Below are 13390 nucleotides of genomic sequence, written 5' to 3'. Positions count from 1 at the left end.
GTGTCACCAGGTGTATGCACAGCAATGAACAGGCTGTACCTGCTGCAGGTGTCACCCAGCAATGAACAGGCTGTACCTGCTGCAGGTGTCACCCAGCAATGAACAGGCTGTACCTGCTGCAGGTGTCACCCAGCAATGAACAGGCTGTACCTGCTGCAGGCTCAGGCACTCACCTGGTGTCCTCGGGGTTGATGTTGTTAAAGAAGTGATGCAGGTTGTGGTAGAGCAGGCCCACGATGGTGATGCAGGCTGAGGAAAGGGAACAGGGAGAGGGAACAGGGTTATTCCCAGAACAGGGAGAGGGAGCAGGGTTATTCCCCAGAGCAGGGCTGTTCCCCAGAGCAGGGCTGTCCCCCAGAGCAGCAGTGCCAAGGAACAGAACTTTTGTCTCAGGGATGCAGCCCCCTGCGAGCCCTGCCCTGCACAGCCGTGCCCACCTTGGCTCAGGCAGGGCTCTGAGTGCCCTGCCCAGGGGAAGGTGTGAGCACACAGCACAGGTGACACACAGACCTGCCTGGGCTGCACCTCCAAAGTCAGTGCTAATTCATCAATTGTCAATTAGAGCCCCCCAGGAGCAGGAGGGGGGCAGGACACAGCAGAGCCTCCCTGGCAGCCCCGGGGGCTCGAGGCAGCCCAGCACACCCCGGGCTGGCAGCTGAGCAATCCCAAACACAGTCAGCCCAGGGCTATCTGCTGCCCACATCCCAGGTAATTCCCTGCAATCCCAAACCCAGTCAGCCCAGGGCTGTCTGCTGCCCACATCCCAGGTAATTCCCTGCATCCAGAGACATGTGTGCCTTCTCAGGTGGAGCCACACAGGTGTCTGTTCCAAGTATTTCCAGAGTCAGCTGGAAAGAGTCAGTTTAGGTGAAATAACAGATTTTTTAGGTTAGCTCGTCCAGGCAGTGTAGAAGCGTGGCCTGAAGGCTGAAATTGCTCAGAAGTGAGCTTCAGCTGGAAAAGAGTAAAACATTTAATGCCCTGGATCATTTCGGGACACAAAGCACGACAATGCTTGGAAAATCAAATAAAACCTGTGTGGTGAGGAGCTGTAGAGGTGGGAAAGGAAAAAGCTCCTCTCCCACGCTATTTCTGGCATTCCGAGCTGGTTTGCAATTACAGCCATTCAAACCTGGGAGGACTTGCAGTCTCCAGCCAGAGCCCCTGCCAGAGCAGAGAAACAAGGCTGTCACTAGCAGCCAGGCAGACAGCTCAGTAATTAGCAGAGAATTTCTCACTGCAGGCTATTTTCAGCTCACTTTGCACTTTTTGGAGGAAGGATAGGCCATCCCTCTGCAGGAGAGCTCTGGGGGAGTGGATTCTGCAGGCTGGGATTTAGGGCACACATTTAGAGTCACATTTCCAAAGATTTGAGAATGGAAGCAGATGCTGTTGTGAATGGGTCCAGTAAAGCACAGATAATTAACTCAACATTGCTGTTTCAGAGCCTTGACTAAAGGTGCAGATTTTAGCCACGCTTCTTTTGGGGGTTTTTAACATTTTTGCATAGGTATGGATTTCTGAGCTCTGCCTTTTTGCCACTTTGAGTGTAGCCTGTCTCTTCATTCTTTCCTGCAGCTGCTATTGCTCAAACCTCTCATTTTATAGTTTAATTTCAGACAAAGGACCAATTTTGCATGAAGGGATAGGTAATACCTGACCTGACATCCTAGAATTCCTTAAAAATAACCCGTTCCGATAATTAAAAAGAATAATTGTGAAATTATGGCTTCTCTGATGTAAAAATGTGTCAGAATTAAACGGCTTCAGCCTCTGCTGCTCAGCTCCATTATTCACTATTAATCCAATTAGTATGGAAGCTCCAGGGCATTAATTGCTCGTTAGCCTGACAGGGCTCTGCTGCTTCCTCAGGCTCAGTGCAGCCCACAGGGATTCAACCAGTGACCTGGGAGAGCAAAGTGAACCAAAAGCTGTCCTACCTGGGCACCCTGTGCACAGGGGGCCACTTCTCTCTTGAGCCTCCTCCTTACCTTTTCCATGGAAAGCTGCCCTGGGGATGGAGATGTAGCTGTGCCCTCGGGATGGGAACCGGTAGTGGGACACGTTCAGGCTCTGGGGGTGCATTTTGACCACAGCATAGTCTGTGTGACAGCAGACAGAGCCATCAGAACCCCCACAGCCCCTGCACCCCCTGCCTGCCCCACCAGCCCTCCCTGGGCTGCTGCAGCCATCTCAGCACGGCTGCATTAAACCCCAGAGGTTTGCAGGCAATGGGGGCAATCCCCAGCCCCAAACTGCCTCTGGCTGCTCTGGGGCACAGCAGGTGGTTGGGGCACTGCTGCTGTTCCGTGGATCCCCAGGGCAGGATCAGAGCCCCCCTGAGCCCCCCAGGGCAGGATCGGGGCCCCCCAGGGCCAGCCCCACCAGCTGTGCCAGCTGTGCAGCCCCACCTGCCACGGCCGAGGAGCCCTCGAGGGTCAGAGGCAGCTCGCTGCCCTCCAGGTGCAGGGACAGGTGAGCCAGCACCGTGTCGATGGTGTGGATCAGGCTGCTGAGCACGGCGGGGCTCTGCGGAGGGACAGACAAACACAGGGTGAACAGGGACAGGCAGACACACACAGGGACTGAGCACAGCCCAGGGACAGAGACAGACACAGGGTGAACAGGGACAGACAGACACACACAGGGACTGAGCACAGCCCAGAGGCTCCCACCCTCCCTGGAGAAGGTGTCACCCAGCCCGAGGCTGCAGTCAGCACCCAGCAGGATGGAGGGCAATAATTCCCAAAATACTGATTGTGGAACAGCCACAGCCAGCTCTGCCCAGCACCCAGCAGGATGGAGGGCAATAATTCCCAAAATGCTGATTGTGGAACAGCCACAGCCAGCTCTGCCCAGCACCCAGCAGGATGGAGGGCAATAATTCCCAAAATACTGATTGTGGAACAGCCAAGGGAGCTGCCCCACAGCACCACGGGCAGCTCTGCCCAGCACCCAGCAGGATGAGGCCAGGAACCAGGCAGAAAGTTCCTGACAATATCCAGGGATTGGTACCAGAACTTCTCTTGGAGCACAAGCTGAGACACTGCACTTCAGCCTTTCTTTCATCTTTATTCAAATGCTCCTCAGTAGAAAAGCAACTTTAACCCTCCAGGCTGAAAGTGGATTCATAAACTCTCAGAGTTAATGCATGTTTCAGTGAAAAGGAAACCTGTTTGATCCGAAATCCATTTACACCAGGGATGATCAAGGATCTGACACTAAGAACTTAAACCAATTAAACATCCTTTTGTCTCAAAAGCATTTTGGGCTTCAACCAGACCTCCCTGTGCTTTAGCTTCTCCTTCTCTCAGTTTAAAAGCTCTCTCTCCTGAAATCTGGGTTTTCTTAAGATTCAAGCAAAAAACTCAGGAAATTTCTGGATTCACCCTGCAGGTATTTGATCAGTGACAGATGATAAAATAAGGCCCAGCAAGTGAAGGGACAGGGACAGCCAGCTCTGTTCCCATCCTGTGGGTTTGTGCAGCTGAGGGAGATCCCAAACCCGAGCCCGTTTCTCTTACCTCTGGTCCATCAATCCAGTCAGACAGCAACAGGAACTCCTCAATAGCTGCTAGAAACGCCTGGAAGACAAAGAAAACTCCATTACCTTTAATCAGCTGCACCTCCTGGCAAGGCCCCAGATCTCTGCCAGGACTTTTCAGGTTCCTGTTAAGGTGAGAATCCCATGGCAGCCCCAGCTCCATCTCTGCCTGCCAGCACCCTCGGCATGGCCAGTGTCCCTTCCCAGAGTGACAGCTGTTGCACAGCAGTGCCACCTCTGTGTAACCCCCCAGGTGCAGCCACACACCTGAGCTGACACCGGGACTGAGGCTGGAGGAGCTTCTTCTGTTTTATCTCAACTCGTGTGGCAGCTGTAGCATCACAGAGCCTTGGAAGGGACCTTAAAGTCCTCTTGTTCCAGCCCTGTCCCTGGCAGGGACCCTGCAGGGTGGGACAGGCTCTGTGCCAGTACAGCCCAGGGCTGGGGACTGCCACCCACATGTTCTATGGAAATCCTTTCCTTAGGATTTCCCTCCTGAGGAGCTGAGAGGCCTCAGGAACAAACTGCAGACAATGCTTCTCTGCCCCCGAGTGCCCTCCTCGCTCAGGATGGGTGCAGAGGCACAGAGGGACATCCCCAGCAGCAGAGGGACATTTCAGCTCTGCTCGACTCCTGCTGCTCCCAAAGAGCCCCTGCTTTTCTCACAGGGGGTGTCTGCAGTGGGCAGAGGCTCCCCGAGCTGCACTGCACATCCCAGGCTCTGCAGGGGCACCTGGGAGCTCACCTGGGAGCCCCCCGGGAGCCCCACTCACCTGGGAGCCCGCCCCACTCACCTGTGCCAGGCTGAGGGCAGTGTGCCCAGACAGGGCTTTGCTGGGCAGGCTGGAGGACACATTCTGCAGGTGCCCCAGCAGGGAGCTGGCCGAGGGAGAGCTGCCTCTGTGCTGGCCCAGTGCTGCCAGGACGGGCTGGTAGGCATTGGTGGGGAGCTGCAGCAGGGACAGAACACAGCACAGGACAGCCCAGGTTATCTGTACTGCATCCCAAATTATCTGTACTGCATCCCAAATTATCTGTACTGCCCCCAGCAGAGACAGAAATCAGCACAGGATATCCCAAATTATCTGTGTGGGGCCCAAGGAGGGAAGGAAAAGGAAAAGGAACATTACCAAAATGGTTTTTGGCCTCCTATATTGTCAAAGTTAACAGCAATACTTCAGAAGTTTCTACTTCTTTTCATTTTTTAATGTAGTAAGTATTTTATTTAGCAGGGAATTTCCCTTGTGTTCCCACCCTCCCACTGTGGCTAAAGTTCTGCCCATGCATGTCCAGAGCACCCATAACTGGGGGGTGGAAATGGGGGCCATGAGCAGAAATGGGGCAGGGAGGGGGTCTGTAACTGCACCCATAACTGGGGGCTGGAAATGGGGGCCATGAGCAGAACTGAGGGGGGGGCTGTAACTGCACCCATAACTGGGGGGTGGAAATGGGGGCCATGAGCAGAACTGAGGCAGGGAGGGGGGCTGTAACTGCACCCATAACTGGGGGGTGGAAATGGGGGCCATGGATGGAAATGGGGCAGAGAGGGGGCTGTAACTGCACCCATACTGGGGGGTGGAAATGGGGGCCATGAGCAGAAATGGGGCAGAGAGGGGGTCTGAAACTGCACCCATAACTGGGGGCTGGAAATGGGGGCCATGAGCAGAACTGAGGGGGGGGCTGTAACTGCACCCTAACTGGGGGTGGAAATGGGGGCCATGGATGGAAATGGGGCAGGGAGGGAGGCTGTAACTGCACCCATAACTGGGGGGTGGAAATGGGGGCCATGAGCAGAACTGAGGCAGGGAGGGGGGCTGTAACTGGGGTTTAGGCAGGTCCTGCAGGGTGGAAAAGGGTCCCAAGCACTGTCCTACCATGGGGTGTGTCGTGGTTGTCACCAGAGACCAGGGAAGAGTTGAAGAGAGCAGGACTTGCACACCTGGGGAAATACAAACACAAACAAGGCTGTTACAAATCTGGATTTTATATCAGATACATAATTTCATATATACATTCCCACCTCAGGCTGGATCAGTTCCAGCTGAAAGCAGCAGATTTGCTGTTCTGTGGATTTTATTTATTTCCAGCACTGTAGCCACACAGCCTTGTTTAAAAAATATAATTTTCTGATTCTGTCATCAGTTTTATTCTAACTTATTACAGATGAGCATGGCAACAGTTTAAGTCTTACATACTTAAACACTGGTTTGCAAACAAGAAATTTCAAATGTAATATCTCAATAAAAAAAGGTCCAAGGTACATTACAACACTGAGATCCACCTTTCTCCTGCAGCTCCTTCCCCGGCATTTACAGAAATTCTTTAGGGTTGGGGGTTATTTTAAATAACAGACATTCTCATTTCCAGGCAGACACCAGAAATTCTGTGACTGATGTTTCCCAGGGGTTTAAAAGCACCACAGGTACAGCTGCAACTGCTTTAGCCCCAGGGATCTCGTAAGCACAAATCAGAGTGCCAGCTCCCAGGGAGGCAGAAGGTTCTAGGTGCCCATGGCTCCATTCTCAGGGTGGGTGGTTTCTGATTGCTGCTCACACTCAGCAGCCAGAGCCTCTCCTGCAGGCACAGGCTGGTGGTGCAGATCCACAGCAGCACTGACAGGCTTTACTGCCTGGGGGCTGATCCCGATCCTTTGCATTCTCTATTACATTTAGCCAATCTCTTTCTCTTTGAAAAGTGAGCAGCCGTTTCTCACAGGTGTCAGGCACACCCAGCCCTGCCCAGCAGCCCCCATGGCCAACCTGGCCCCACTCACCCACTGCAGCAGTGAAGTACCTGCACAGCTCACATGGGCTCAGCGCTGATCTGACCTTTGCTTGTGGCCTTTTTACAAATGCAATACTGAATAAATTCTCCTTATCAGACTGGCTAAATTCATTTATAACACAAACTATGAAAAGTGAGCAGCCGTTTCTCACAGGTGTCAGGCACACCCAGCCCTGCCCAGCAGCCCCAGCCCCACTCACCCAGGGCAGCAGTGAAGTACTGGTGCACCTCGCGCGGGCTCAGCACTGATCTGACTTTTGCTTGTGGCCTTTTCACAAATGAATTTATTCCATAATTAAAGTACATTTATAACACAAACCATGAAAAGTGATCAGCCATTTCTCACAGATGCCCTGCCCAGCAGCCCCACTCACCCACGGCGGCAGTGAAGTACTGGCGCACCTCGCGCGGGCTCAGCGCCCTCTCCCAGATCACAAACTCGTCGAAGGCGCCGCTGACGGAGCGCGGGGCCGCACCCTCCGTGCCCAGCAGGTCGGGGCTGGCGTCCCCATAGTCATAGAACACCTTGCCCTCGGGGTCCGTGGTGCTCAGCGTGCCGTTCACGTACACCTTCAGGCCTTCCCTCGACCGCCAGGTGAACAGCACGTGCGTCCAGCAGGGACCTGCAGGGCAGCAGCAGGGAGAGGCACAGGGGCTGGGGCAACTCCAGCCAGAGCTCCAGTCACAGCTCCAGTCAGAGCTCCCAGAGCTGGGTCCAGCAGGGACCTGCAGGGCAGCAGCAGGGAGAGGCACAGGGGCTGGGGCAACTCCAGCCAGAGCTCCCTGTTGGACTCTCCCTGCCATGGAGCTGCCAGGAGGGCCAATGCTGAGCCATGGAATGCTGTGCCCATCAATCCTCACCCCCCTGGGGAAGCCCATGCCTGGCAGCATGTCCCCTGCCTTGCCTGAACCTGGGCTCAGTGCAGCTCCATAAATTGCCCCTGCTGAGTGCTGCTGGCAGGATCTGAGGGCTCTTCACTCCTGCCTCAAACTCAGCCCACTGAGAGCAGCACAGACTGCTCTGTGAACCACTCTAAAGTCCTCACCGATCCCTTGTCATGCCTGAGAGGCAGAAAACACAATATTCATTTTCACTTGGACTGGATAATCCACAAACGTGTGAATTATTCTTGCCATTTGCAGCTTTTCTCTTAAAATAAGATTTCTGAGCTGATTCATTAAGGTTTATGGAACTGCTACCACGAGTCTGCTTTAACAATGTACAGGCAGCCAAATTAGGGCAAGAAAATATTTATTGAATGCCATTAGTGTTCCTGGAAGACCAGAATTTGTTCCAGTCAGCAGATATTAGTGCTCCCCAGCAAGGCACAGTTTAGACAGAAGCAGTGAGGTATGTGACACACCAAAATGTTTATTAATGCTATGGCCTGGCACAGGAAACCTGGCATGGACAGAAACAGAACCACAGAAGAACAGTCAGAGGGTGACCAAATAAAGGCTGAACTCAGCAGAGAGCAGCTCTGGGGTGCCCTGGGAGCTGCCAGGGGTGGATCTGCACTCTCTGCTCCCACCCAGCCGTGCAGGGACCACGGGAGCCAGCGAGGACAGACAGCCCAAGGGCTGCTGGCCATGGCAAGTGTTCCACTGCACATCACTGCCTTCCTCCTGCCTTCCTCTCCCCCTGCCCACACCAGAACTCTCCAGCACAGAGCTCTGTGCCTGCTTTTATACAGCCCCTTCCTTCTCTTTCCTGAAGCTGTGCTCTTCTCACCACCTCTGTCTGCAGGAATAAAGCAAAATGCAACAAAGAAATGGGGGTTTTTAAAACATAGAGCCGTTACCTGGTGGGCTGAAGCTTGCTTTCCACTTCATCATGGCATTCCCCCGGCTGTAAAACTCCACAGAGCCCTCGCCTTCGTTTGAGCAGATTTTGAACCCACTGGAAACCACCCGACCACCAGAGGCAGGGAGAAGCTTGGCCTGCTGGTCTTGGGTCTTCCAGAAGAAGGAAAATGTTACCCCTGGGAAAGCAAGGGAGAGGAGACTCGACTGAAAAACCGAGGGCAACGAGAGATTTCCATGTGCAGGACCCAGGCAGGGACACCTCTGAGCACAGATCACCTGGCACCAACCAGGACAGCATCTGTAAAATCACCCTCAGATCAACACTCCCAGGTGAGGCCAGCTGCTCTGGTGCTCCCAAAACTCAAACACGAGCGATCCTATTCCTTGTTTCCAGCCAACCTCCCCCCTGGAGGATGGCCCAAGCCACTGAGAGCAAGAACATCCAACACCAGCAACGTGGCTGGAGCTCAGGGAAAGCCAGAACTTTCTGTGGAACTTCCACTTCCATGGAATTCTGCACCTCCAGAGAATGGAGCTTCCATTTCCATGGAATTCTGCAACTCCAGAGAATGGAGCTTCCACCTCCATGGAATTCTGCAACTCCAGAGAATGGAGCTTCCACCTCCATGGAATTCTGCACCTCCAGAGAGTGGAACTTCCACTTCCATGGAATTCTGAAACTCCAGAGAGTGGAACTGCAACCTCCATGGAATTCTGCACCTCCAGAGAATGGAGCTTCCACCTCCATGGAATTCTGCAACTCCAGAGAGTGGAACTGCAACCTCCATGGAATTCTGCACCTCCAGAGAGTGGAGCTTCCACCTCCATGGAATTCTGAAACTCCAGAGAGTGCCGTGCGAGAGTGAGCAGGGCAATGAGTGCTGGGACTGTCCCACTCCATCTTCATCACACCTGGCACCAACACCTGGGACTGTCCCACTCCATCTCCATCACACCTGGCACCAGCACCTGAGACTGTCCCACTCCATCTCCATCACACCTGGCACCAACACCTGGGACTGTCCCACTCCATCTCCATCACACCTGGCACCACCTGACTGTCCCACCAACACCTGGGACTGTCCCACACCATCTCCATCACACCTGGCACCAGCACCTGGGACTGTCCCACTCCATCTCCATCACACCTGGCACCAGCACCTGGGACTGTCCCACTCCATCTCCATCACACCTGGCACCAGCACCTGGGACTGTCCCACTCCATCTCCATCACACCTGGCACCAGCACCTGGCACACCTCTCACTCTGGGGTCCCAAGCCCAGGGGAAGGAGATGGAATGAAGGCGTTTCAGCATCTGTGAGCTGGACAAACGGACCCAGGACACCACAGACCTACAGATGTTCTTCTCTCCAGAGACAAATAAAGCCCAGTCCTGCCAAGAGGCCACACTGAAGCTGAGCAGCTGCTGATCAGTTCTAACTCACCCTGCAGTTAGAAAAAACTAAATTTTCAGCAATCCACACTCAACTGCCTTAGAAGTCAATGAAGGGTCGAGCCTCATTTTTAGATTTCCTTCCAAGGAGGAAAGAAACAATGATTACTGGAAAACAGAATTGGGCACAAAAGGAAAGTCAGTCCCAGTGAAAGTTCCTCACCTTCGGGCCCACAAGCCTCTGGGTTGCTGATGCAGGAATTCCTGTAGCTCCCAAAGAAGAGAAAGGTGACTCCTTTCTTCTCAGTGACGTAAATCCCTTTGTTCACCATCCCCTCTACAATATCTAGAGCAAGAGCAAAATCCACCTTAACATTCACCCAGGAAAGCTTCCTGGAAACCTGAATTTAACAGCCTGCTGCAGCCCAGGTGTCTGTCTGGGTCCAGCTGGGGGGCTCTGTTGCTTTCTGTGCTTGTTTTTGTTCCAGTTTGGACAAAAACACATTCCTGTGTTCAGTTCTTTGTTTGTTTCCATTTGTCCGTGGTTTGTTGGATTTTTAAGGACCACACAGACACCTTCTATTTCAAATTTGTAAATATTGCACTCATACCCCCTCAGCCCTGTGCCTAACTAAGACTGACAGAACCCACACACCCCAAAATGACTGTTCTAAAATAATCTGAGTAATCTTTGCAGTTTGGAATGCCAGACCCTTCCTGGAGGTGTCTTACTGTGTTAGGCTGAGCCACTAAAGAATTTCTTTCACCAATTAAAACGTGACAAAACAGGGGTTTTTTTCTCATGTTTTGAAAGGGCAAGCTGGTGATCTAACTCCAGATTTCACTGAAAAATAACCCAATGAAACATCCCTGACGAGGCCCACTCAAGACATAAATAAATAAATTAAATAAATTAATTAATAATAATAATAATAAATCCTTTTACCACATGATCACTTGGATTAAAACCCAGAGTAGTAATAATAATAATAATAATACAAAAATACTTTTACCACACAAGCATTTGGACCCAAACCCAGAGTAATAATAACAAAATAATAACAAAATAATAACAAAATAATAACAAAATAATAACAAAATAATAACAAAATAATAACAAAATAATAACAAAATAATAACAAAATAATAACCCTTTACACACAAGCATTGGACCCAACCCAAGTAATAATAATAATAATAATAATAATAATAATAATAAAATAATAACCTTATACACAAAACTAATGACTCAAACCAGATAATAATAATAATAATAATAATAATAATAATAATAATAATAATAATAAATCCTTTTACCACACAAGCACTTGGACCCAAACCCAGAGCTCACCCAGGTTCCAAGAACCATTCAGGCCTGCCAAATGCAGAACAAACACCAGCAAATCCTCACCTACGGTTGCAGAGAAGTTAGAGTAGGCAGAGTCATTGGTATTTACAAAGGTAGAGTTATGGGGAGGAAGCACAGTGAAGTTGTGGATTCTTAGAGCTGGGTGGAACAACAAAAGAAAACAAGGAGATGAGCAAACAATGAATCAACACCATCAGCAAAGAACCGGCCAGTTCATACCTCTCACTGAGCACAAACCCCAGAGCTGCTGGCTGCAGTTTGCCCTGGCAGAGCCACTGAAGGAAGGTCCCCCAGGTGCTGAGCAGGAAAATCTGCACAAATGTTTTACTGGAGGGGGAGAGAGGGCCAGGCTGTGCTGGCTGTGCCCACGGGGCAGGTCAGAGCACTGGGCACAAACCAAAACACGAGAAACTCCAGCCAAACATCAGAAAACATCCAGCCTCTGATGGCCGACCGTAAGGGTTTATTCTCTGTTTGTTTTCCTCTGAATTTGAAATTTAACAGTGTCCTGCACAGTGTAATTGTTTACCCTGGGCAGGCAAATAAAGCCTGATGAAAAGCCCATGAAAGCAGATGGAGAGACATTGATTTGGCATTTAGACCAACTGAGCTCACAGAGCAAAAAGACAAATGCTCTCAGGAAGAGAAAAACAGCCCAAAAACCTCCAGATAAAAATGCATGGAAATCAAGGGTCAGATGAAAAACCTGAGCACGGCCACTTTCTCTTTATTTGCTCTGTTTTGTGCTGATTGTTTCCTTTCAGTTGCTGCCAGGGCTGAGATTCCCACAGCATTCATTTGCTGCCACGCTCCCAGCACACCAGGGCTTTGAGAGGTACAAACCTGGCCTCACACACAATGGTTCCAACAAATGAAATGGATTAACAACGTGACAGACAGATCGTGGTGCTTCCAGGGGTTAGGGAGAAACGTGGAATGAAAATAACGGCACGATATGATGAGTGGGAAAACAAGGAGGGCTCTGCAATAAACAAGGAGCTGTGTCACCAGAAGGGAGCCTGAACCCAGCAGGCTGGCACTGGAGTGGGTTACAGCAATAAAGAACACTTTTCCTGTAGATCAGAGTGGAAATCAGGCAGGTAAAACCTCTGTGGAGGCAGGTGAGGGGACACCTGTGTGTGATACCACAGCACAAACAGGGGGAGGAACCTGAGCCACCAGGGCAGCCCTGCACAGACCAAACCTCTGTGGAGGCAGGTGAGGGGATACCTGTGTGTGATACCACAGCACAGACTGGGGGAGGAACCTGAGCCACCAGGGCAGCCCTGCTCAGACCAAACCTCTGTGGAGGCAGGTGAGGGGATACCTGTGTGTGATACCACAGCACAAACAGGGGGAGGAACCTGAGCCACTAGGGCAGCCCTGCACAGACCAACCCTCTGTGGAGGCAGGTGAGGGGATACCTGTGTGTGATAACACAGCACAGGGCAGCCCTGCACAGACCAACCCTCTGGCTGCTGAGGTCCCTGCAGCCCAGACAGAAGCCAGCCCATGCTTTCAGCAAAGTGCTGCAGCTGGCTCATTTACAAATCTCTTTATCCCCGTGCAATGGGAACAGGAGGGATTGCTCCTGGGAGCTAGGCCCTCTCCTGCCAGGGAAGGCTGGCAGCACCAGGAACTTCACCTGTCCTGCTTTCTCTCTTCCAAGGCACTGAAACACTCCTGGGTTTTGCTGAAGTAAAATTAAACTCAATTTGAGAAACAATCTAACATCAGTTGTCCTTTTCCAAGAGCTGTATTTTATATATATATATATAATATATATTATTTTCAAAACAGCCTGGCTGTAACATGACTGCCAAAGCAGTGCTAGATATGGAGCACCTCACCTCAATATATATATATATATTTTTTTTTTTTTTTTTTTGAAACCACGTGGAGTCCAGGGTCAGAAAATTACTTTAACACACTTCCAGAGAACCTGTGTGGCAACTCCTGCAAGCCAAATTGTCATTCTCTTGCAGTCAGCAGGAATGCTGCCATCAGCTCCTAATGGAAGCAGAATATTTCCCAGGTCTATCCCTGGCCAGGCAATTCCATTCCCTTCAGAAACCTTGTGGAAAGAGGCCACAGTTCAGGCTGGAAACACCTGAACACCTCTGCAATAAAGGGATTCAGATATTCACAGAGATTGGCATTTCTGCTTTGGGGAAGGCTGGGGAGCCCTGGGGATGCACACAGCACACCTGGAGCACATCTGGCCAAGGTGTCAGCAGGGCAAAGTCAGCTCCTGGGGACCCTGAGCCTCAGGGGGGAGAGCCCAGCTCGTTTCACACCCTGCAAGGACCTGAGCCTCAGGGGGCAGAGCCCAGCCCAGCCCATCCCTGGGGAGGGAGGGAGACCCCCAGAGCTCTGGGGGACCCCAGGGGCTCCTGGGCTGCCCCTCCCCACCCTGGCAGCAGAGGTGCCATCCCCCCTGGCCCATCAGGGACAGCTCTGCCTCTGCAAATCCCTCCTGGGTCTGCCCAGCTG

General features: G+C 51.6%; 1 protein-coding gene across 4 annotated transcripts in view; it reads right to left on the bottom strand.

Moving 5' to 3' along the window:
* ADGRD1 (adhesion G protein-coupled receptor D1) overlaps positions 1 to 13390 on the bottom strand; it is a 79759-nt gene that overhangs the window by 62227 nt on the left and 4142 nt on the right. For 2 of the 4 annotated variants that reach the window (XR_007778929.1, XM_030233213.2), the window contains exons 4-13: positions 10940 to 11035; positions 9752 to 9874; positions 8131 to 8310; positions 6703 to 6951; positions 5419 to 5483; positions 4339 to 4494; positions 3525 to 3584; positions 2412 to 2529; positions 1992 to 2102; positions 174 to 249 (exon numbers count right to left, since the gene is read on the bottom strand). Coding sequence is in view for 3 of the 4 variants with exons in the window: in XM_030233213.2 (XP_030089073.2) it covers positions 174 to 249; positions 1992 to 2102; positions 2412 to 2529; positions 3525 to 3584; positions 4339 to 4494; positions 5419 to 5483; positions 6703 to 6951; positions 8131 to 8310; positions 9752 to 9874; positions 10940 to 11035 (1234 nt within the window). In the remaining variant the exon portion in view is untranslated. The remainder of the gene's footprint in view (positions 1 to 173; positions 250 to 1991; positions 2103 to 2411; positions 2530 to 3524; positions 3585 to 4338; positions 4495 to 5418; positions 5484 to 6702; positions 6952 to 8130; positions 8311 to 9751; positions 9875 to 10939; positions 11036 to 13390) is intronic. The other 2 variants (XM_050980678.1, XM_050980679.1) reach the window with 2 other exon arrangements.

The sequence above is a fragment of the Serinus canaria genome, chromosome 15 (assembly GCF_022539315.1).
Source record: "Serinus canaria isolate serCan28SL12 chromosome 15, serCan2020, whole genome shotgun sequence".
Classification (NCBI taxonomy): Eukaryota; Metazoa; Chordata; class Aves; order Passeriformes; family Fringillidae; genus Serinus; species Serinus canaria.
The sequence above is the reverse complement of the archived record's forward strand: the minus strand, read 5'-3'. Positions and strand labels throughout refer to the sequence as shown.